Genomic DNA, 25,335 nt, shown 5'->3' on the forward strand with positions numbered 1-25,335 from the left:
CTGCGCTCTCTCTCTCTTGTAATTCCAAAGTCATTTATTGACATACTTAATGCTCACCAGGTGTACACTGACTATTCTGAATACAAATCCAATCCTACTTCCAGTCACAATGTCTTGCGATTTCATTTTCCAGTTCTGTCTTCCAGTATTTTGAAGTGTTCTCTGAATCTGAGATCTCTAACTCTAAGTACCAACCTGGAATAGCTGTCTGAACACATCCAGCTCATTCTAAGTCCCTTTGAGGACTTAAATTGCCCTTCCGCCTACTAAGCACCTCTTGGTGGGCTAGCTACCACTCTTACTCGTTCAGAGGTTTCGAACCCAGCACTTTGGGGGGGTGTTTAATTTAGTTCACACGCTCTAGACCAAAGAGTGTAAGTGCGTCGATGAAAGGGCGGTCTCTTTGAGAACTTAAATTACCCTTCCACCTACTAAGCACCTCCTGGTGGGCTGGCTACCACTCACTCATTCAATGGTTTCCTACGAATTGAACCCAGCACTTTGAGGGGGATGTTTGATTTAGTTCAAACACTCTAAATCAAAGAGTGTGTGTTTCAATGAAAGGGGAAACCCTTTGAGAACTTAAATTACCCTTCCGCCTACCAAGCCCACCAAGAAGCACCTCTTGGTGGGCTGGCAACCAATCTCACTTGTTCAGAGGTTTCCTACGAACTGAACCCAACACTTAGGGGTTGTGTTTGATTTAGTTCAAACGCTCTAGACCAAAGAGTATAAGTGTGTTTGAACCAAAGGGAAATCCCTTTAAGGACTCTTCCGTCTACTAAGCATGGCGACCACTGACTTGTTCAAGGTTTCCTACAATTTGAACTCTACACTTTGGAGATGTGTTTGATTTAGTTCAAATGATCTAGACCAAAGGGTGTAAGTGCGTATCCACAAAAGGGCAATCCCTTTGACTTAAATTACCCTCCACCTACTAAGCACCTCTTGATGGGTCAACTACCACTCACTCATTCAAAGGTTTCCTGCGTCTTAAGACTAAAATGCCTTAAGACTGTCGGCAAATGAGCGTCGGCGTCATGACAGGCCCTATAACAGAGGTTGCTTGTGACTATGTGCTACGCTGTTTGACAATGTGATAGTCTATTGTAGCTGGTTGCAACTATGCTCTCTACTACAAGTCAGCTGCAGCAGCTGCCATCATCAAATACCCCTTCCTGTGGGTGCATTGCGTGCTTGGATTGCAATACAGACGACGACACCAGGGGCAACATCGCAGGAGTTGCTCTATCACCATTGGACCAGGGACCACAACAGATTTAATTGACCCAATCAAGTTTACAGCACTACAATGGTGCCAGCAAGTGGAGGCGAGGTAAAAACGCACCTAAGAGCTCGCTTCTTAGTAAATGACTGACGCTTGTGGCAGAGTAATAGAGTATGTTATGAGGATGGAGAGAAGCTGATGCATCCTCCTAAGTGACCAGCATCATTGCAAGAGTCTGATTTCTGTAGAACTAGCGAAGAAAATCTGTTTACTGCGAACGATCACGAGGAATGATTTTGCTTGCCGTAGGTCAACTCATTACAGAAGAGGCACAGGTATAGAGCGCCCCAATCGTAAGAAGAGAAAAAATGTTCACTTCTTTGCACATTGCAAGCATATTCTTGCTTATCCAACAAACAGCTGCACTTCGGCATTTGAAGTTGTCAGTGATAGGGAAATGACTCACATGGAGGAAACAAACATGCTTACAAAGACAAACTTGCCAACAAAATAACATCTCTTCCAGAAGTTTTTGGTCAAGAATGAAGCACGACGTTGCATAACTTAGCCATTTTACTCCAAAGCGCAATCGATGAAGACCATACCTCAAATTTAAACAGACACATGTAAACACAGATTTGTATTGCATTGACAAACAATGTTACCAATATATAATGTGTGGAATGTGATTAACATGAGGGTGCTTATGAGACAATGATCAGGTAGAGGCTTCTTTCGAATGCGTCTCCATGCTGCTCTGGCTCTCCTCAAGGTTGTAGCTTTCTTGACCCACCTCTAAGAGCAAGGTTAGAAGAGCTTCGCACATTTGGGAAGCATCTGAACACTTGATATCTTTGCGGGACTGTGAATAGACCATCCATGCATGATCAAGCTTTCGATCTGGCCTCACAACAATGGAACCAGGAATCTCTGCATCCTTTCGAACCACGAGACCATCACTTTTCTCTCTATACCTCAGCTCCAGATGAAAGGAAGAAAGAGCCATCGCAGCTGCCAAGGGAGCAATCACATTAAGCTTCTTGGCACTGACAGGTTCTTGTAGATCCACCCCATCGATGGTAGGTAAAGGTAGCCATGGAAGCTCTGCATGTGCTATATATGACATTGTTGATAAAACCTCTGGGGCAATGCTCACCTCAGTGTGAAATGAAACTGTGGGGAAACCCAACGGCAATGGATGCTTGGCCAAAAAGTCTTTTCTTTTGTCATATGTGAGGTCGTCGAGAGAGCGGATGTCACCCTAAAATTTCCCACAGCAATAATGTAAAGTAGTGCACTAGCCTAAAAACAGATTACATGCAACATAGGAACAAGTTACGATGGCTACAATCTTACCTTTATTATCTTGCATATGAGCAGCTCCATAACACGCCGTGTCTCAGTATCTGCAATCTGGCCCTCTCTAAGTATGTCAGACGCTATTGGGCTTCCACCATACGGTGATTGGATTACAACCAAACCCGCAACCTTCTCTTTTAGATCAGTCCAGTATTTGGAAATTGCAGCTGCAGCATCTACGCCACCTTTACTGTGCCCCAGGAGCAACACTTTCTTTCCACAACCCCAATAAAGCTCCTCAATGTAGTTTTTTAACACGAGTGCATTTGTCTCCACAGAAGCCTGTTATACAGCAATCTCTCTCTCTCTCTCTCTCTCTCTCTCTCTCTCTCTCTCTCTCTCTCTCTCTGGGCACAAAAAGTGGCTATATATTGTGTGCAAAGACACCTCTAGAGATGCTCAAAGGTCTATCACCCAAAGGATGTACAAGACAGGGAGTACAATGTGAGGGCTATGTATATATCAAGGTCTCGAAAGGACTCAAGATCTCACCCATGTCAAAAGAAAAGAGTATCGACGCCTCTCCACTGCCCTGGAGGAGCCTGCTGAAGTATCCCACTGGCTACGAAGAGTATGCAGCAGTTCAGTCCAAATAGCAGTCAAAGTGGACGTGGATAAAGGGGAAGACTGTGAGCCCAAAATGGGAGCACAACGAGCTTTCACATGGTCCAGAGAGTGTTGGCTACATATCTTAGTAAAAACCGATGACCTCTATCTGGAATCATTTGTAGAGTGCCAGTTGCCCAGTCTATACCCCAATGAAGTAAGCATAAAGACTGGATCTGTCAAAGAGCCCTGAAAAAAGCTGTGTGACCCCAGAAATTGCAAAATCCATGCAACTGTCCCCACGTCACAAACCCATCATGAATGCTAGCACTAATAAAAAAGCAGCAAACTGCTCTCCACACTGGCTGAGCATACGAACAATGTCACAAGTCAGGCACCACGTGCCAATAGAAAAGAACAGACTGAACAGACTTTTAGTACTTCAATAACAACTGAATTGAAAGAGAGAGAGAGAGAGAGAGAGAGCACACGCGACACGGAGTAGCGGAATTCCACCCAAGAGAGTACTAGCCCCAAACCTTGGCGCCCCTTTTGGTATTTCTTTATATTACTTGAACTCAGTACAATGCCGGTACTCGTGCTCTGCACCTCACTGAAGCATGCCAGAGAATGAGCCCTCTGCTCATATTTAAAGGCCCTTGGCCTCAAAAGCAATGACATGAAAAGCAGTATACTCAAAAGCATCTGGTCCAAAACCAGGTGCTCAAAAGCTGTCAACGTAAATCATGGAAATCCGTACAGGCTACCACGTCAGCAAGCCAGTGCAAAAAGCGGAAATCCGTACAGGTTTCCACGTCATCAATCAGTGCGAAATATGGAGATCCATACTGGCTGCCACATCATCAATTTTTACGCTATTCTTTTTTTGTGTGTATGTGTCCAGCTTTATTTTAATGCCTTTATGTCCTCTGGGTCCCATCGGATGGGGTCCCAAAAGTTGGTGGAACTTTTACTTTCCTGTTGCTTCTTTTTAGGATTTAGAACCCTCAACCAGGATCTGAAGGTTGGTTCCGTTCTTCAATGGCTTGACACGTCATCAATTTGTACCATCCCCCTTTCTTGAAAGAAAGTAATCGTCCACGATTATAGCATATCTGCAAAACAACTCAAGTTAGCTCAAAAATTTATGAGGGTCATCCCGAGGGACATTCCGAGGGACAATCAGTTTTCTCATTCCAAATCGGAGCTTTTGATTTCCTGGGTCGTTGGCTTCCCAGAAGAATCTCATCCAATAAGGAGTATTCAGTGGGTAGCACATCACAATGCAACACAAGTGCTCACATATGCATGTTACAAGACATAGAAACATAAAGTCGACGATGAACACTCCACCCGCAAATAACCATCCAAGTCCGGGCCATAAGCTGTTCAAGTTTCAACGACTCCCTCATCACTCCTCCACAAATAACCTAAAAAGGTCTGGGCCATGAGATATAGAGGCCTTTTACAACCAAATGCCCCCCAGACCGCAACCTGCGTCGTTTGGAGGTGTTGAGAGTAACCACTGCTCAGACTTCTTAATACTCCCCCCATAAATAACCATCCAAATCCGGGCCATGAGTAACAACAACAATTCTCCCAACATAAATAACCACAAGGGTCCGGGCCATGAGTAAAAACAACATTTTTCAAACATTCAATACTCCCCCCACAAATAACCACAAGGGTCCGGGCCATGAGTATGAATAAGCATTCTTAAACATCATTTCTCAATACTCCACCCAGGAATAAAATCACCAACCATTGAAACGAGTATTAAAACCAGAGTCAAACAATTCAAATTGGCACCAAGATACGTTTAAAACAGATACTATCCATTTCAAACAAATTCCAAACAAGTCACCAAAAAAGTTCAAACAAAACTCAAACATGAAAAGCAATCTCGACATCAGTCGAGCTCGAAAAGACGACCGAAACCTGCACCAAGATTAGGGTTAGATTTCTTCCATAAGGTTGTAGCTGACCGCAGCGTAGTCCATCAACTCTTGGACATACAGTGTTCCTCTGGCAGCGATGGTAGTCCCAAGACATAGCAATCACACCGGACCTCCAAGCTTATCAGCTCGAAAAAAGACACCTACTGAGAGATGTCGAGAAATTTCAAGTTATAATCTGTTAAGGTCTCCATGGCAAGCATTTCAAGATTCCCCACTCTGCCAGAAGTTGCACTCCGAAGGAAGATGTCAGAACCATATAACTTCGGGCAAAAAAAAAATGAAAGCTTGCCAAGTCCTTGGAGTGTGCGGCTTGGTAGCTATAAAAATCCATCACTGCATGGCACTGCCTCTCAGAAAAACAGCAGCTTGAAAAAAAATCCTTGATCCTTCTCTTGCAAGTGATCTTTATGGCTTATGCCATGTAAGACACAGCGATGAAGATAGGAGCGTGCCCGATGCGCGATGAAGTAATGGTGGGAGTGGCTAATAAGTCCGGGGTAGAGACACGAAGATTCTTCAAATAAAATTCCAAGAGCCTTTGGAAGCACCGGTTTGCTCTATCTGCTCTTTTGTAGGACCGGTATGCTTTCAGAAAAGCACACGCCTAATGCTCCGATACCACTGTCACAAGTCGAGCGCCAATAGAAAAGAACAAACTGAACAGACTTTTAGGACTTCAATAACAACTGAACTGAAAGAGAGAGAGAGCACACGCGACACGAAGTGGCGGAATTCCACCCCAGAGAGTACTGGCACCCCCTTTCGGTATTTCTTTATATTACTTGAACTCAGTACAATGCCGATACTCGCGCTCTGCACCTTCTCACCAAAGCGTGCCAGAGAATGTATCCTCTGCACATATTTAAAAGCCCTTGGCCTCAAAAGCCGTTACATGAAAAGAAGTATACTCAAAAGCATCTGGTCCAAAAGCAGGTGCTCAAAAGCTGCCAGCGTAAATCATGAAAATCCATACAGACTGCCACGTCAGCAAGCCAACGTAAAAAGCGAAAATCCGTACAAGTTGCCACGTCATCAATCAATGCCAAATCTGGAGATCGGTACTGATTGCCACATCATCAGTTTTTACGCTATTCTTTTTTTTTGTCCAGCTTTATTTTAATGCCTTTATGTTTTCTGGGCCCCATCAGATGAGGTACCAAAAGTTGGTAGAACTTTTACTTCTTCTATTCCTTCTTTTTAGGGTTTAGGCCCCTCGGCGGGGATCTGAAGGGTGGCTCCGTTCTTCAGTGGCTTGACACGTCAGCAATTTGTGACAAACAAACCCAAAAATACTCACGAACTCACGCTGCAAAGTGCGTCTCTGAAAAGTCGGATCATGACCAGCACGCTCAGCCCAAGAGCCAACAAGCAATGTTGCACACACCATCATCCACATGAAATAGCAAATTCTGCAGCTGATCTTGAGGGTCCAAATGCATAACAAAAATTGTCGTTGAAAAGTTGAAGAAATGCATTAATCTTACCGTACCTCTGATTGAAGTGGACGGTGAGCCGCGTGTCGGGTCCTCAAGATAATCCTCCTCCCAAGGGATACAATGTACTCAAAAAATGAGAGAGGGGCCCCATCAGCTCGTAAAGAAGGCCACTGGCACTCAACAAGATCAGGTAGAGGTTGTCCCTACCAGATCCACAACCTCCAAAGCGGTGCCCCCTCTCTGCAGTCTCCATTGCAGTGAAAACAAAGTCAACACGAGCGTCTCTGTCACGAGGAGGTGTATTTTTCCTGTTGCCTTCCGTAAATAAGTACTAGATATTTTATTTATTTTTATTCTTACTTGTTTTCCCCGAAACCCTTGAAAAGGTGCAAGTGGACATTGCATGGCCAGTGTGAAACGACTGCGGCCGAACAGGTTTCTAGCATCGGGAGTCTAAGTCAATCGGTCTGGGACTGGTTGGGCCAGATAGCACTGAATTCTGAAGAGTATGGAAGCCTGTGTGCACCAAATGAAATCTGGGCCACTTAGAAAGTCACAACTTTATAAGTGAGTGGGAACTAGGAAATTAACTCAAAGGGGCAAACTGGACACTTGGCATGAGGAGAGCAGTCTGCAAGACACCTCAGCTGGAGGGGGGCGCCCATTTTGAGGCTGGGGCTGATTTTAGCCTCATAAGTGACCTACAGAGTGTGTGTGAGTAGTGGGTGCAGGTCTACAGCTTTAATGGAAAGCTTGCCTTCTCCTCTGTCTCATGTAGCGCGGTGACTTGCTCTCGTGCATCGCTCTCTCCCCTTTGACACATATGGTAATGTCCCACTAGTTGGGATACTCAGATAAATATATACATTTCTGGGGGTTTATGCGCGTTTGCCAAGGCAAGAGCCTTCTGAACAGGAACTGGATTAGCTAACTGTTAATCCCCCACAGGTACGCACAGTTCCATCGCGAAAGTTTGCGAGTTTGGAGAGTTTTCTCGCGTGAAAACTCGTCCAATTCACAAGGGAATTGTCCCATTGCGGGCGGGAGGTTCCATCGACGGGATAGCCAATTTTAAAAGTGCAACGTGGATTGTTGTGGGTGAAAGCAACACAGAGCTTGTCGTTATGGCAGAGAAGAGAGACCAAGCACCAGAAGAGGGATCTTCCTCACATGGCACAGAGAAAGTTCCTTCAACTCTTCAAGAAGAGGACAGGTTGTTTAGAGCTCAACTGCGTTGCTGCATGGACATGTTTCAGCAATTGGCTAGCAACCCAAGGATGTAGGAGTTCTTACAAGCTCCAACACAGGGTTTTCAGCCTCCTACACAGGGCATGACTGAGCCGTCGCAAGAAAAGGAGATTTCCAATGCGCAGAGGACTCATGATGCTCGAGGGAAAGCCCATGTGGTTGAGCAACCAGTGGTGTTCAATGATCCAAAACAACTTGCTTTAGTTGGACAAGAACCGTTTGTGAATGGTCAAGTGAGTAATGAACAGGCTATGCGTCAGACCCTTCCATTACCTAATACTTATCCTGGTTATTTTGGAGGTGGTTCAGTGTTTCAAGCTATGGTTGGACCTTCCACAGGTTATATGCCAGGGAATGTGTTCGGGACTATGCAAATAGGCATGGGTAACCCTATGTACGCGAACATGGGTGTCCAACCAAGTTTTCAGGGCGCCTATGGCCAGTTTCGAGGGCCTGGAACACAATTTGGTATGGCTGGTTTTTCGCAGCCATACACCCAAAATGCAGATTTGACAGGTAAAACACGTGATGGGAGTGCTGGAATGGGCAATCATGTAGCACCACTTTTGCAGGCACCTGTTTATGATAATGTGGCTCCTTTGAGTCAACCAAAGGATTACAAGGAAGGTGGGCAGGAAGTGAAGTTTGAAACTTTCAAAGGAACTGAAGATCGATTGAAGACTTTGACCTTCATACAGCAGTTTGATGCAGCTTATGCTGGAGGAAACTTCACGGAATCTTCAAAGATATGCAAGGCTTCCACTTTCTTGAAAGGGAATGCGCTTCAATGGTGAACCGCATTGTTGAACCAGGGTCAAACCCCAACAACATGGGTCCAATTCAAACAGCTTTTTGCACTTGCATGGCTGACAACACTTTTGAAGTGGATGTGTTGACAAAATGGCACGAGTTGAATGCTAAATAGTGTGAGAATTTGAAAGAGTACAATAAACACTTTTGGGCCGCACTCTTGCCAGTCACCTCTTACAGATTTGTGCCATTGTCGAAACAGATTGACAAGTACTGTTGCGGATTGCCCAAGAAAATCAGGGACTACTACACAAAGACTACTATCATGAATATGTTCCAGTTGATTGAGAATGCAAGAGTGGCCAGCAATCTGTCGAAGGGAGATTCCGATGGATTTAATAGCCACAAGAAAGGGTCCCAGGGCAAACAGTTTTCAGCCAAGGGCAATGTTGCAGCAAAGCCTTCTGTGCCTCCCACAAACAAGCCCTCCGATGAAGAAGCTGATACGTCCAAGAAGCAGTCTACATCTTCTTCGGGACGAGGACAAGGACAAAAAAAAACATTTTTCTGGCAAAACTTTTGAAGAAAGGAAAGCACTTAGGGAGGCCAAGAAATGCTACATTTGTGAAGAGGAACGACATTTTGCAAATGAATGCCCACAGAAGAAGTCACACGATAAGGATGATAAGTTCGACCATAAAGGGAAGAAGCCAAAGCCGAGTGCAGGACTTGTCCCAGATTTGGTTGGAGACCAGCCAAACATAGATGCCACGGAACTGTGCAGAGCTTGGGGCAAAGTTAGAAACCAGACAGTGCTGGTTTTCTTTGATCCAGGAGCCCGTGCAAATTTCATATCACCAGAATTGGCATCAAAGTTGGGCATTCGTTTAGAGGGAGATGGGTATGACAAAGGAGGCAGGTTTGGCATGCCCAGGTCATTCAAAGCCTATTACTCCCATTTTGGGGAAGGTTCGTCTGCACATTCAGAGCTATGTGGATGCGGAAGAATTTCATATTATGCCACTTGAGGGTTGTGATGTGTTACTGGGTATCCCATGGTGTTACAGGTTGCATGCTATGGTGGATACTTACAACAAAAGAATTACTTACCCCTGTACATAGAGGAAAGACTCATGTCCTTGATGTAAAGCTTAGAGGTGAGTCTGTTCCAGTTGTTTCTGCTTTTACTATTTCATCTGTAATAAAGAATCATCTTTCTGCGTACTTTGCAAAAGAAGTACCTGAAGTTGTATCTAATTTGTCTACCTTAGATAAAGACGGGTCAACTTTTTTGAGTGGTTTTAGTGATTGTTTTTCAGACTCTTTGCCAGGGGAGTTACCTCCTGAGAGAACTGAGGATCATACCATAGATCTTGTGCCACGTTCTAGTCCACCGAATAGACCACCATACAGGGTTAGTGCAGCCCAACGGAAAGAGATTATAAATCAAGTCAACGAGCTTTTAGAGAAGGGGTTGATTGAGCCCAGTTCATCCCCTTTTTGTTCGCCTGTACTCTTAGTGGAGAAGAAGGATGGTTCATGGTGTATGTGCCTTGACTATCACGCCATGAATAAGAATACCATCAAGAACAGGTTCCGCATACCGAGAATAGATGACATTCTTGATCGGCTGGGTACCATCAGATACGCATTAGGCCAGAAGATGTCCATAAGACTGCATTCAGGACAACATTTGGTCTCTATGAATTTCTGTCATGCCATTTGGTCTCACAAATGCTCCTGCCACGTTTGATAGAATGATGGACAGAATTTTTAGAACACGTAGAAACTTCGTGGGTACCTTCTTTGATGACATGATTGTCTACTCAAAGTCTGAAGAGGAGCATAGGGATCAGTTGACCGTAGTTTTCAATGAGTTACATAAGAACAGGCTACTCATTAATGTGAAGAAGAGTGAATTCTTTTTGGAAGAGATTCACTTCCTTGGGCACATTGTTTCAAAGGATGGGTTACGCATGGATCCCGCCAAAGTGGAAGCAATTAGGTCACGGCCAGACTTGAAGTCCGTACATGACATTCAAAGCTTTCTAGGCTTATGTTCCTACTACAAGAGGTTCATCCGAAATTTTGTTGAGATTGCTTCTCCACTACATGCACTGCAAGAAAAAGGAGTTACTTCCAAGTGGACAACCAAGGAAATTTTTGCCTTCAAACACTTAAAAGAGAAGCTGACTTCAGATCCGGTAATCATTTTGCCAGATCTTTCGAAAGCTTTTGTGGTTCAGTGTGATGCATGTGGCCATAGTCTTGGTGCAGTTCTAATGCAGAATGACCGGGTAGTCCCATATGAGAGCAGAATTCTTTTGAAGACTGAAAGGAACTTGCAAGTCTATGAGAAAGAATTGCTCGCAGTAATCCATGCTCTCACTAGTTGGAAACATTATCTGCTAGGGGCTAATTTTGTTGTCCAAACAGATCATCAAACTTTGCGATATTTTCTCACACAAACGAAGTTGTCTGAGAAGCACATGCGATGGGCAAATATCTTGTCAATGTTCCATTTTCAGATTGTGCATGTGCAAGGGAAAAAGAACGTGGTAGCTGATGCGTTGTCACGAAAGCCCCAAATTTCAGCAGTGTCAATTCCGTACCATTGTGAACTAAACGAAATGAAGACACGATATGCTAACGATTCAAATTTTGCAAGGATCTATGACCAGCTTGTTGATGGGCAACATCATGAGCACTATATGCTTAAGAATGACTTTCTCATGATGCATGGAAAGTTATGCGTTACTAAACAGTTACGGCCAAAAAACTTGATGGAAAGTCATGCTCCACCTTATGCTGGGCATCGAGGAATTGGTGCGACAATGAAAGGGGTTGAGGCATTCTTCTATTGGCCAGCTTTGCGTCAAGATGTTGACACATTTGTAAGATCATGCTTAGTTTACAAAAAATCAAATTTAACAGGCAAAAGCAACCAGGATTGTTGCAGCCATTGCCGATCCCTGATAGGTCATGGGAAAGCATAGTGATGGACTTTATCTTTGATCGTCCAAGGACGCAAACAGGCAATGATGGGATTTGGACTATCATTTGTAGGTTCAGGAAGCAGGCCCATTTCATGCCTGTTAGGAAGAAGATAAAGCCTGAACACATGGTCAAGATATTCATGAGACAATATTACGGGATGCCTCAATCAATTGTAAGTGAACAGGGATCAACGTATGACGAGTCTTTTCTGGAAGGCATTGTTTGAGAATATGGGCACTACGGTAAAATTCTCATCTTCGTTTCATCTGCAAACTGATGGACAATCAAAAGAGGCAAATTCTATTGTCCTGGATCTGCTCAAATGTTATGTGTCAGAGCACAAGGCAACTTGGGAACACCATCTTCCATTGGTTGAATATGCTTACAATAGCACTTTGCATACGTCAACAGGTAAGGCACCATTTGAGATAGTGGAAGGAGGGAGGAAAGTCCCGCCCATTTTGCAGACTAAGGACAAGATATTTGAGGCAGACAAGTATGTGCAAGATATGGATGAAACATACAAGAAGATAAAGATTGCTCTTGAGAAGACTCAAGCTAAGCAAAAGAAAGCTGCTGATCGCCACCGTCGTGAACTTGTATTTTCACTTTATGATTGGGTGCTTTTGCACTTTGAAAAGGCCAGGTTAAGGAAAAGGAAAGGCAAGGAACGTTTGTTTCCTAAGCTCAGTATGCGATATTATGGTCCTTTTCAGATTTCAGAAAAGATCAGCAATGTAGCTTACAGGTTGAAGCTACCAGAAGGCTGGAAAATACATAATGTTTTTCATGTTAGCCTTCTAAGACCTTTTATTGGTGATGTACCAGAGAATATGCTTGATGAGGAATAGCCCGAAGTGGAAGAATTGGATGAGATTCTTGTTCCTGAACAGATATTGGCACATAAAGAAAGAAAGGTTAGAGGAAAGGTTGCAAGACGCTATTTGGTGAAGTTCAAGAATTATCCATCGTTGGATGCCAAATGGATGGAAGAGTCTGAATTGGTTGATTCACCGCAGCTTTTGTAATTGTATCTTGAAGCCTTTTAGATGGAACCCACAGTGACTTGATGTAGCCTTTTTGAAGCAAGGCAAGAGAATGGTTCATGATGCTCAAGAGAGTAGTCAAACAATTGTATCTACTCTTTCCATACAGAATTTAGCTAGAGAAGTTTGTGCTTTAGAGTACACTAGAAGACTTCTATGCTTGATATATGTGTTGTAGTCAGGTTGGTGGGATTGTTTAATCGTCCAACGCTACATTTCCGGAAGCATGTTATCTTGGATTCCCATCATAGAATATAAGTAATATCAAGAGATACCGCATGTATTATTTGTCACGTGACACATCCAAACCTATGTGTCCGTGGACAAGCTACAGCACGACAAGGACTCAGTCAGTCCAGTCAGTTTAGATTAGCAAGTGTTCTGGCACTTTTGTGAGTCTGTTCATAGACCGTGCATGCCCAGGCACTTAGTGTAGATGCATATCCTCTGGTTGCACACAGCATGATCATAAGCATTCCCATCAGAATCCTTCAGGGGAATTTTCCAGTGCATTTAACCTATTTTCCCTATTTTTGACATTTTTCACTTATTATTTTTAAGTGACTTTTGGTGGAAAGTAGGTAAGGCAAATTGAGTAAGTTTGTATATAAGCAAACCTAGACTAGCACTAATTGGCAGAAGAGGCAGCAGGAGCACCTTGCTCAACACGCAACTTCTCAGCAAGACCAACCCCCGCGACTACTCTGGCGTTTTCTCCACAAAAGACCTAGCATTTTTGCATCAGATCAGCCTTGGCGATTTGTGCACAGCAGATCAGCCCCGGCGTCAACACGACACAGCAGATCAGCCTAGCGTTTTGCATTTGCAGAACCACCGGCGACAGCAGGACAAAATTCAGCCCTAGCATTTTTGGTTTGCAGCCCAACCTCAGCGTTTTTGCAGATCATCGCGACGGAACATCAAGAACCACCAGCGTTTTCAGTTTTCAGCCTTTAGCACTCTTTGCAGATCAAGTCCCGAACCTCGCAGATCTCACCTTTCCGTAGCAGATCCTCGCCGCACGGTCAGGTCCGTCGAAGTTTGCAATTTCAGCCCAGAAAATGCAAATTTCAGCATCTGCGTTTCAGTGCGTCGTCGTCGCATCGTCGCCATCGACATCGTCATCGACATAGAGTCAGAATTCAGCAGATACAAGATTTGCAGATTTCAGCCCTTAGCGTTTTCAGATTTCAGCCCGTCTCGTCGTCGTCCTCATCGTCGTCGACATCGCCAGCAAGTCCAAGCATTGTAGAGATTTGTGCAATCATAAGTAGACCGCTCTCGCCATAGAGAGTGGGGCCTTCGGAGGAGGGTTTTACAACGTCTCTGGTGTCGTATTCTCTTCTCTCTCTATCTCTCAGTCTCATGCACTTTCACGCACATTGCCCATTCACTTTGTCTGTGTTCATTGCACTCTCTCATTAAGAACGGAAGGCTCTCCCTTCCATAAGAACAAAAGGAACCTTGAGCACAGTTCGGAGCACTCATCTTGAGCAAAGTTCAAACATTCATTCCGCTGCACCTTACATTATTGGCATGCAAGCGAGGTCACTTGCAATATTTCAAGGGTGGGGTGTGTCACAAGGAGGTGTATTTTTCCTGTTGCCTTCCGTAAATAAGTACTAGATATTTTTATTTATATATTTTTTTACTTGTTTTCCTCAGAACCCTTGAAAAGGTGCAAGTGGACATTGCATGGCCAGTGTGAAACGGCTGCGGCCGAACAGGTTTCTCACATCGGGAGTCTAGGTCAGTCGGTTTGGGACTCGTTGGGCCAGTTAGCACTGAATTCCGATGAGTATGAAAGCCTGTGCGCGCCAAATGAAATCTGGGCCACTCAGAAAGTCACTTGCAACTTTATAAGTGAGTGGGATCTAGGGAATTAACTCAAAGGGGCAAATTGGACACTTGGAAGGAGGAGAGCAGTCTGCAAGACACCTCAACTGGAGGGGGCGCCCATTTTGAGGTTGGGGCTGATTTTAGCCTCATAAGTGACCTACAGTGTGTGTGTGTGAGTAGGGGTGCAGGTCTACAGCTTTAATGGAAAGCTTGCCTTCTCCTCTGTCTCATGTAGCGCGATGCCTTGCTCTTGTGCATCTCTCCCCTTTGGCACATATGGTAATGCCCCACTAGTTGGGCTTCTCATATGAATATGTACAGTTCTGGGGGTTTATGCGCGTTTGCCAAGGCAAGAGCCTTCTGAACAGTAACCGGATTAGCTAATTACTAATCCCCCACAGGTATGCATAGTTCTATCGCGAAAGATTGCGAGTTTGGAGAGTTTTCTCGCGTGAAAACTCGTCCAATTCACAAGGGAACTGTCTCATTGCATGCGGGAGCCCTTGGGACACGCGTAGCGTGTTTGCTTCGCTAAAAACGATCCGAAACATGGAATTACAGCCTGTTGTGTTTTTCTGCAGGTTTAGGATTTCGCATCTAAACTGCAAGAGAACACAAGGGGAGTCTCGTGAGAGCCTTGGGATGCGTGTACAGGCTTTTGGGCACCCGGCAATGAAAAACAGAGAATTACAGCACGCTGAATTTCTGTGACAGCTCACCAAAAAGCTTCAGATAGCGAGGGAATCCGCCCTAGACAGGTACTTTTGACCTACAAGGGTTTTTGCGCCGTTATGCTGCCAAAATCAAGTCGAAAACCTGCGTTTTCAGCCCTCGCCAAGTTTGGACAGCTTTGTGAAAGCTTGTACTAAGTGGTCCGATCGTCTACCTTAAATTGAATAAAGAAGTACCGAAAGGGGCGCAAGTCTTTGGGGCCTACAGGGTGTTGGTCTCGTGTGCGCGGCGACATTCTAGTCGCTGGACGCATCTGTGTTCTCTTTCCTTCTCACTCCTCTGTGTAAAGTTATCGGGTAATTGAAATAGTACCGCCCTCTACGTTGTACATGCCGGTTATAGTCTGCCATGCAATGGACATCCAGCCACTGATCAAGATCCACCTCACCCTCAAAGACCAATCTGATGTGATAGCCATGATGCTAGTCTCGCCAATGCCAAACACTTGTGTCCCATGCTGCACAACAATCGGGTCGCCAGAGGGAGGGTGAAAAAACGCCCACCAATCGCCCCCTCTTTGAAGTATCAAGTCTTGAGTTCAAGACTCGTCGGGTAGATCTTCGAGGTCTCTTGGGATTGTTCTTAGACTTAAAATCCTCTCTCCTCTCAGAGCAAATAGATGTGCACCCATACCCCTAGAGATAGAACTCCACCCACCCCCCACCCCATCCCTCTCATATACCATGTATCTTGTATCCTAGTCTCCCATGGATCATCCCCCCTCACAAGAAGAACACAATTTGTTACTTAGTATTTTTTGTCCTTTCTCGATAGATGGAGGACACACGTGTAGATTTGATATGTCTCATAGGCCGACTTCCGCCTCTAATAGACATAAATCAATCTCTCTCTCTCTCTCTCTCTCTCTCTCTCTCTCATACTCATAGATGTCTGGGTATTTTTTTGCTCAAGCTGCGCAGACACAAAAGAGGGCCTGATGAGAGGAGAGGCTAGCCAGTCTCAGAGACGGATCACAAACTTCTCTAGAGTGGAAACTGGGCAGCCAAAGGTGCAACTACCACAATAGAGCTCACATTCTCCTCACACCAGAGGCACGTTGATCGATCGAGCGACCGAGCTAGGGAGATCTAGATGCCCACGACTACAGAGGACTACACAGCATCGACAGTGGATTCGGATCACTTTGGCCCGACATACACGAAGTCCGGTCAGAGCATTGACCATGGAGGAGATTGATGAGATCCGCCAGCGACCAATGGCTCTCCTATGATTTAGCTCTTTTGAGGATTGTACATCCTGCTCATCTTGTATCAGCTCTCACCCATTATATTCCCACACGCACACCCACATTGTGTTGTATTAGCCCCCAGTCACTACTTTCACCCCCCCCCCCCCCCCCCAACTCATGTCCTACAAAGTTCTAGCTAGTTGCTTAGTTCACATTTAGCGATTAAGATTTTAGTTTCACTTTACTTCATTTTATTTTTGTACCCAGACATTGTATTAGATCCACCAAGATTGTATCAGTTTGGTCTCATAGGTCATTTCGGCCTTTTGAAGACGTTTAATAGAGCATTTCATTTCATTTCTCTCTCTCTCTCTCTCTCTCTCTCTCTCTCTCTATATATATATATATATATATATATATATATATGTTTATTTATTTATTTATTTATTATTATTTTATTTTATTTTTTTGAAAAAATCAGGGCTGTATATTACTGAGTACAATATAATCCCCAACGGATGCCAAAATAGCCTATCACGTGGGGTGTACAAGCTGAATGTAAGGGTGGGAGCCACTATAGTGACAACTCGACTAGAACAATCTCATGGTGGTCGGTGTGATGAGTGTAGGAGAAACCACCGAGGGGGGGCATAATGCCATGTAATCTGACCACCTGTAAGTGTGAAGAAGAGTGGAGATCGGGCCCAACGCCGAATATATATATACTTGGAGCCTATCTACTATTGTACCTATCTTCAAGGCAGGAGACCCTATGGAGCCTGGGAATTATCGCACTATCATGATTGGACACACATTGGCACGGTTGTACGCATCTATTCTTGAGCAGCAGCTGAGTAGATAGGCAGAGAGGGAGGGGATACGCGCAGCCGGGCAAGCAAGTTTCAAGAGGGGTTTTTCTACTCTTGACCATATCTTGACACTGAGAGCCATCATTGAGGAGGGCAGATCGCGTGGGAGAAGGATCTATTGTAGCTTTGTGGATTTCCTCAAAGCATTTGACACAGTGCCCAGAGCTAGACTCATGCGCAGATTACAGCAGATGGGAGTACCCACAAAGCTCATTTGGGGGGTCATGGCATTATACAGGTCAGTAGTAGGGCATGTACGCACCCCAGAGGGTCTATCCACACCGGTTTACTCCACTATTGGGGTGAAGCAGGGCTGCCCGCTCTCTCCTACTCTATTTGTTATGTATGTGGATGAGGTTTCTGACTACATTGAGAGAGATGGTGATAGAGGTGCACAGCTGGCAGGGACATGGATTCCACTATTGTTATATGCTGATGATATTGTGTTGATCTCCGACTCTCCGGAGGAGATGCAACGTCACTTGGATGCTTTGCAGAGGTTTGCCCAGGGAAGTGGTTTGTCCGTCAACCTTGGTAAAACCAAGGTCATGGTATTTAATACCACCCCACAGTGGATCAGGAGGTCAACGCCAGCATTCACATACGGCCAGCACAAGGTGGAGTATACAGATGCTTACACTTACCTTGGAGTGGTATTTAGTGGGCCAGCATTTTCATTGAGGAGGGCAGCAAAGACTAGATTGACCAGAGCCCACGCAGCATTAGGTAGATTGGAAAGGATGTGTTCACAGGTTCAGTTTCAGGAGCCTCGGACGAAGCTCTGGCTCTTTGACACTTTGGTGGCTTCTGCATTGCTTTATGGAGCTGAGATTTGGGGACCTTCACTGGATCATCACAGGAGGACAGACCTCAGTGATGGATGGGGGGGCATGGAGAAGCCTCTGGTCTGTATGATCTCGAGGCTCATTAGAGCCAATGCTTCAGTACCACGTGCTATTGTACGAGCAGAGCTAGCTGCCCCCCCACTAGTGGTTGAGGCGCTCACCAGATCTGTCTCCTTCATACACCACATGTGGAAACTTCCCAGAGACAGATATGCACGCCTTGCACTTGAGTCCTCTCGACATTTAGCCATGCAGGGAGATACAGCATGCTGGTATGGGGAGATGACATCATGGTTTCAGGCACATGGGTTCAGCATAGACAGATTGCCTCCCTTCCAGTACTCACTGGATGCGCCCTCTCTGACTCTTACACAGTCCGAGATCACCAGGCTCATTCGCCAGGACTTGACTCAGCTAGACACCAAGAGGACATGGATACATCCAGCGCACGAGCTGGGCACGAAGATGGCTTTCTACAGAGAGCGTCTCCTCCAGCTTACGGAGGATGGTTTTGTGACGAGGCCCAGATACATGGACACCCACTTGTCTCATGGGTTACGATGTGCTATTGGCCAGATACGCACATCCTCACACCAGCTACGGATCGAGACTGGGAGATACAACAGAGTACCAGCAGAGGCCAGGACATGCCTCCTGTGTGACATCGAGCCTGAGACAGAGTTGCACTATACATGCCACTGCCCTATCTACTATGAGATACGAAGCCGCTTCCATTGCTTGTTCAGAGAGAGCTTTGAACCATTCTCTAGAGTCATGCAGTACGAGGATCAGAGATGCCTAGGTTTGTTTTTGCTCAAGCTGCGCAGACACAGAGAGAGCCTGATGAGAGGAGAGGCTAGCAAGTCTCAAAGAGAGATCACAGACTTCTTTAGAGCTGCCCCTGGACACCCTAAGGAGTTACTCCCACAGCAGAGCTCGTCGCCTCACACCAGAGGCACACTGATCGACCGAGCGACTGAGCTGGGGAGATCCGGACGCCCACAACTGCGGAGGACTACACAGCATCGACGGAGGCTGCATCAGAGGATTCGGATCACTTTGGCTCCACATGCACGACGCCCGGTCAGACTACTGACCAAGGAGGAGATTGATGAGATCCGCCAGCGACCGATGCTGGATCTCCTGTGATCTAGCTATCCCAGCTAGCTGTTTTAGCTGCTTAGTTCACACCTAGCAGTTCAGGATTCCATAGTATTTTATTTTGTCATTTTTGTCATCTTGTTACTCTGACTTTGTATCAGATCCACCACATTGTGGCTTTCTGGTCTCATAGGTCACTCTGGCCTTTTGAAGACGTTAATATAACATTTCATTCCATCTCTCTCTCTCTCTCTCTCTCTCTCTCTCTCTCTCTCTCTCTCTCTCTCTCTCTCTCTCTCTCTCTCTCTCTCTCTCTCTCTCTCGCGCTACCCCTGCTGCCCCCGCACACCTGCCCTGCCGCCCCCGCACCCTCTCTCTCTCGCGCGCTATCCACCCCTGCCCCCCCCCCCCCCTCTCTCTCGCGCTCCCTGCTGCCCCCGCACCCTCTCTCTCTCTCTCTCGCGCTCCCCTGCTACCTATCGCGCGCCCACCCCCTGCTGTCTATCGCCCCCCCCCCCCCCCCCCCCTCCTGTCTATCGCGCGCCCACCTCCCCCCCCCCCCTTTTTTTGGTCTATCGCGGGTTAATCCCTTGTCTATCGCGCATTTTTCAACCTTATTTTTCAGCCCCTTTTTTAAGTTTTAAGTTTTAAGTTTTAAGTTTTTACTTTTTGACTATAGTCTATCGCCCACTCCCCCCCCCTTAAAATTTTTCAAACTTTCGCCCCCTCACCTCACTCTATCGCTCTCTCCCCCTCCCTCCCCCCCCCCCCCCCCCCCCCCCGGGTGCTTCTCTCTCTCTCTCTCTCTCTCTCTCTCTCTCTCTCTCTCTCTCTCTCTCTCTCTCTCTCTCTCTCTCTCTCTCTCTCTCTCTCTCTCTCTCTCATCAACCCTTTAATTTTTTCATCTATTCCCCCCTCCCCTATCTATCGCCCCCCCTTTGTCTATTGCCCCCCTTCCCCCCCCCCCCCCCCCCCCCCGGCCCCGTTTTCCGCCCCCGTTCCCCCCACTCTATCTACCATACTTAGTCCCACCCCCCCCCCCCATCTCTCTCTCGTAACTAATGTTTTCACCCCCGGGCCGTACCGCCTCCGCTCTACCACTCGCCGGGACCGCTACTAGTGTGGGTGCATACGTGCATCTAACCCCCCCCTTGCGGACAGCGATCAAGCATGAGGAAGACAAACGATAAAGCCGACCCTCTAGAGGATGCCATTCGAAAATGCAAGAGGAAATGACGGAGACCATCACCAAGTTGAACCGCAATCTCTGGGGCACAATAAACATTCTCGAAGGACGTGTGCTGATCCAAGAGAGCAAGATAAGCACACTGGAAGACCGAGTGACAACCCAAGAGGAAGAGATCGCGTCACTCAAGAAAGAACTCGCCGAAGCCCGATCAAGAAACACACTGGAAGAGGGCGAACTGCAACCCTCAGTAATTGAAGAAATCAACACAATCAAGGAACAAGTACGGGCCATCAAAGAGGGAGAAGAACAGCACAAAGAAATGACGACTTCTTGGGTGGATGTTCTTACCAAAACCCAACAGAAGGCGGACGAAGCCGAGAAATGGATCAAGGTGGCCAAGAAAGGGAAAGACAAGGAGATAACGCCCACATCCACACCCAACAACATCATTAACCAGACACTAGAGGAGGAGCAGAGGAGAAGAGTGCGCGCTTTACATGTGAGAATTTGCGGTCTTAAAGACAAAGGCAATGTGGACAAAGAGGTAAAAGAACTCACAGCCTTGATGGGGATTCATGAGCCGACACACACAAGGGCATGGAGAGTGGGCAACATAAAGAAAAATGGAGGCAGTGGAGAAACCTCAAAAGAAAGAGTACTCATCCTCCGTTTTCCCTCTATGGAAGCAAAGAAGTCTTTCTTGAAGAAAAGACCAACTCTTAAGGAGACTGGCATCTTTCTCGGGGACGATCTCACCCTCTCGCAGATCGCTCATATGCAGGAAGTAATGCCGGAGATTAGAGCGGCAAGGGGGAAAGGCAAGATCGCTTTCTACCGAGACGGAAAAGTAGTAATACTGGAGCGACGCTCCACATGACGGTGCGAGACTTATGGGACCACACTCAAAGTAGCTTCCTGGAATTGCAATGGATCTATGCGTCTTGATGTGGGTGCTTTTGAGGATAGCTTTACTGGAAGAGACATCATTTTCTACTCTGAGACACACCAGGCCCCGGGGCAATCCATGCCTCACATCAGTGGATATAGGTGGGAGACAGCCTACAGACAGGAGACACGCTCAGAGCACAGAGGGCGGGGCTCGGGAGGAGTGGCAGTGTTATTTAGAGAGGATCTGCATCCACTGATACATATAGCCCGCAGGGACGAGCAGGCCAAGTACATGTGGGTGAGACTGAAAGCAGAGACACGCAGATACCTCTATCTAGCTATTTGTTACTTTCCCCGAGTACATCAGTTTATGCACCACCTAGGGGACAATCCCCTTTCTCTATTTTAGATGACGACATATGGGAGTTCTCTAGAGACGGTGACATTATCATCCTCGGGGACTTCAATGCTAGGACTGCCCATCACCAGGCAGTGTTTTATGATACTTCAGAGGAGATGCTAAGAGAGATAGATGTGGCAGATACGGGCCTTTCCAGACTATCACACGATAAGGAATATATTGAGTATGGGCGACACCTGATAGACATGGGCACTGCACATGGATTGGCCATCTTGAACGGCCTCCAGAGATTTCCTGCTACGGGAAGTTTTACATGCTTCCCACACAGACATAGAGCCAGCACGGTGGACTATGTCATGGCACAACCGAATCTCATTTCTAGTATCCAGGATCTCACAGTTGGGCCCAGACCGGTCGGGGTGGCAGTGGATCATGCTCTAGTGTCAATGACCATCTCTTTCCAATTCAGTGTAGCACACAGGCCACGAGTAGCACCCCCTACTCGCTACACATTCACAAGGGAGACGGACTCTGTATACATGGACGGAATCTATAGACGCCTATGCACTGAGGACCCGGGGCGACCTCTGGAGGAGTTAACTACTATACTGACACAGACATTACATGAGGCAGCAGCAGAAGCATACCCACACACCCAGCCTGAGCAGAGCCGCCGATCTGGGAGCATGCCTCAGAACAGCTGGTACGATGAGGAGTGCCGCCAGACTAGAGCCAGACTTCAGAGGGAGGTGCTCTTGGGGGACGTCACTCACAGACAGTCACAGATGGACTTTCGACGCCTGGTGCGGCGGAAAAAGAGGGCTTTTTTGGCCCGACTCGAGCAGGATCTATATCAGCTATTCATGAGTCAAGACTCGCGTGAGGCGTGGCAGCTCTTTCATGAGCAGTCCCCACCCCCTGCTATTTCCTCCACAGAGACCTGGGTTCAGTACGCATCATCTTTGTACACAGTACCTGAACAGCCGCCCCTCCCCAACCCCCCCGACCCATGCCCACATACATGTGTCTTTTTCACCATTGAGATGGTGAAGAAAGCTATTGACAGGATGAAGACTGGGAGAGCATATGATCATGAGGGCCTAGTAGCTGAGCAATTCATGCATGCCAAAGACCTACTAGCAGAGCTTCTAGCAGTTATGTTTAACCGTGCCATGTGTGAGGGCCTACCGGACACCTGGAGCCTATCTACGATAGTACCTATCTTCAAATCAGGAGACCCCAAGGAGCCTAGGAATTATCGCACTATTATGATCGGTCACACACTGGCACATTTGTATGCATCCATTCTTGAGCAACAGCTGAGTAGATGGGCAGAGAGCGAAGGAATGCGTGCAACTGGGCAGGCAGGATTCAGGAGAGGCTTCTCTACTCTTGACCATATCCTAACACTCAGGGCCATCATCGAGGAAGGCAGATCTCATGGGAGACGGATCTATTGTAGCTTTGTGGACTTCCGCAAAGCTTTCGACACGGTACCCAGAGCTAGACTGATGCGCAGATTACAGGAAATGGGAGTACCCACAGAGCTCATTTGGGGGATCATGGCATTATACAGATCAGTAGTAGGGCATGTACACACCCCGGAGGGACTCTCAATACCGGTTCACTCCACTATTGGGGTGAAGCAGGGTTGCCCACTCTCTCCTACTCTTTTTGGTATGTATGGATGAGGTTTCTGACTACATTAACAAGGACGGGGATAAAGGTGCACAGTTGGCAGGGACATGGATTCCACTTTTGTTATATGCGGACGATATTGTGTTGATCTCCGAATCCCCGGAGGGGATGCAACGCCAATTGGATGCTCTGCATACGTTTGCCCACGAAAGTGGTTTGTCTGTCAACCTTGGTAAAACCAAGGTTATGGTGTTTAATACCACCCCACAATGGATCAGGAGATCAGCACCTACATTCACATACGGGCAGGAGACTGTGGAGTACCAGACGCTTACACTTACCTTGGAGTGGTTTTCACTGGACCCACATTCTCACTCAGAAGAGCAGCAGAGACCAGACTGACTAGAGCCCACGCAGCATTGGGTAGATTGGAGAGGATGTGTTCGCAGGTTCAGTTTCAGGAACCCCGGACGAAGCTCTGGCTCTTTGACACCTTGGTGGCCTCAGCATTGCTCTATGGGGCTGAGATATGGGGACCTTCATTGGATCACCACGGGAGGACGGGTCGCATAGACGGATGGGGGAACATGGAGAAGCCTCTCGTCTCTATGATCTCGCGGCTCATTAGAGCCAAGGCATCAGTACCACGGGCCATTATTCGTGCAGAGCTGGCGGCCCCCCCACTAGTGGTAGAGGCGCTCACCAGATCAGTCTCCTTCATAAACCGCACATGGGAACTTCCCAGAGACAGATATGCTCGCATAGCACTTGAGTCCTCCCGACAGTTAGCCATACAAGGAGATACAACATGCTGGTATGGGGAGATGACATCATGGTTTCAGGCGCATGGGTTCAGCATAGACAGGCTGCCACCATTCCAGTATGCATTGGATGCACCATCTCTCATTCTTACACAGTCAGAGATCACCAAGCTCATTCGCCAAGACCTGACCCAGCTAGACACCAGGAGGACATGGATACAACCAGCACAAGAACTGGGCACGAAGATGGCTTTCTACAGAGACCACCTTCTCCAGCTTACGGAAGATGGTTTTGTGATGAGACCCAGATACATGGATACCCACCTGTCTCATGGGATACGGTGTGCTATTGGCCAGTTACGCACATCATCTCACCAGCTGCGGATTGAAACCGGGAGATATAGCGGAGTACCAGCAGAGGCCAAGACATGCCCCTTGTGTGACATGGAACCTGAGACAGAGCTGCATTATACATGCCGCTGCCCCGTCTACTACGAGATACAAGGCCGCTTCCATTGCTTGTTCAGAGAGGGTTTTGGACCACTCTCAAGAGTAATGGGATACGAAGATCAAAGATGCCTAGGTCTGTTCTTGCTCAAGCTGCGCAGACACAGAGAGAGCCTGATGAATGGCGAGGCTAACCAGTCTCAAAGACGGATTACAGACTTCTTCAGAGCATACACGGGACAGCCGCAAGAGCCACTCCCACAGCAGAGCTCCCCCCCCCCCCCCCCCCCCCCGTCTCACACCAGAGGCACATTGATTGACCGAGCGATTGAGCTGGGGAAACCCAGGTGCCCATGACTGCGCAGGACTACACAGCATCGACGGAGGCTACGTCAAAAGATTCAGAGCACGCTGGCCAGGCATGCACAACGCCCGGTCAGACTACTAACCATGGAGGAAATTGATGAGATCCGCCAACGACCGATGCTAGATCTTTTGTGACTCAGCTATCCCAACTAGCCGCCCATTCTTGCTCAATTTTTCGGCTTAGCTCACATCGACCTATCTAGAATCCCATAATATATATCTTTGTTTTGTACTGTTGATTAGGTTATTTTGTTACTCTGACTTTGTATCAGATCCACCACCTTGTAACTTTCTGGTCTCATAGGTCACTATGGCCTTTTGAAGACGTTAATATAACATTTCATTTCATTTCACTCTCTCTCTCTCTCTCTCTCTCTCTCTCTCTCTCTCTCTCTCTCTCTCTCATATTCAACAAAGTAACATTCAATTTAACACACCTCACTATGAATTTTTGCAATATGGCAAGTAAGACCCAGCTTGGAAAAATGTTTCTTCGTGTCAACAAAGTAGAGAGGACTGTGATTACTGAAAAGCCCTGTTTA

General features: G+C 46.7%; 1 protein-coding gene across 3 annotated transcripts in view; it reads right to left on the reverse strand.

Annotated features, from left to right (window-relative positions):
• Positions 1-1,853: 1,853 nt before the first annotated feature.
• The window catches only part of LOC147444976 (uncharacterized), a 35,386-nt gene continuing 11,904 nt past the window's right edge, over positions 1,854-25,335 (reverse strand). For all 3 annotated transcript variants that reach the window (XM_086527478.1, XM_086527476.1, XM_086527477.1), the window contains 3 exons: positions 25,231-25,328; positions 2,585-2,869; positions 1,854-2,489 (listed from right to left, as the gene is read on the reverse strand). In XM_086527478.1, coding sequence (XP_086383604.1) covers positions 1,947-2,489; positions 2,585-2,869; positions 25,231-25,328 — 926 coding nt within the window. In that variant the 3' untranslated portion in view covers positions 1,854-1,946. The remainder of the gene's footprint in view (positions 2,490-2,584; positions 2,870-25,230; positions 25,329-25,335) is intronic.

This window comes from Adiantum capillus-veneris, chromosome 13 (genome assembly GCF_014529385.1).
Source record: "Adiantum capillus-veneris isolate H3 chromosome 13, ASM1452938v2, whole genome shotgun sequence".
NCBI lineage: Eukaryota > Viridiplantae > Streptophyta > Polypodiopsida > Polypodiales > Pteridaceae > Adiantum > Adiantum capillus-veneris.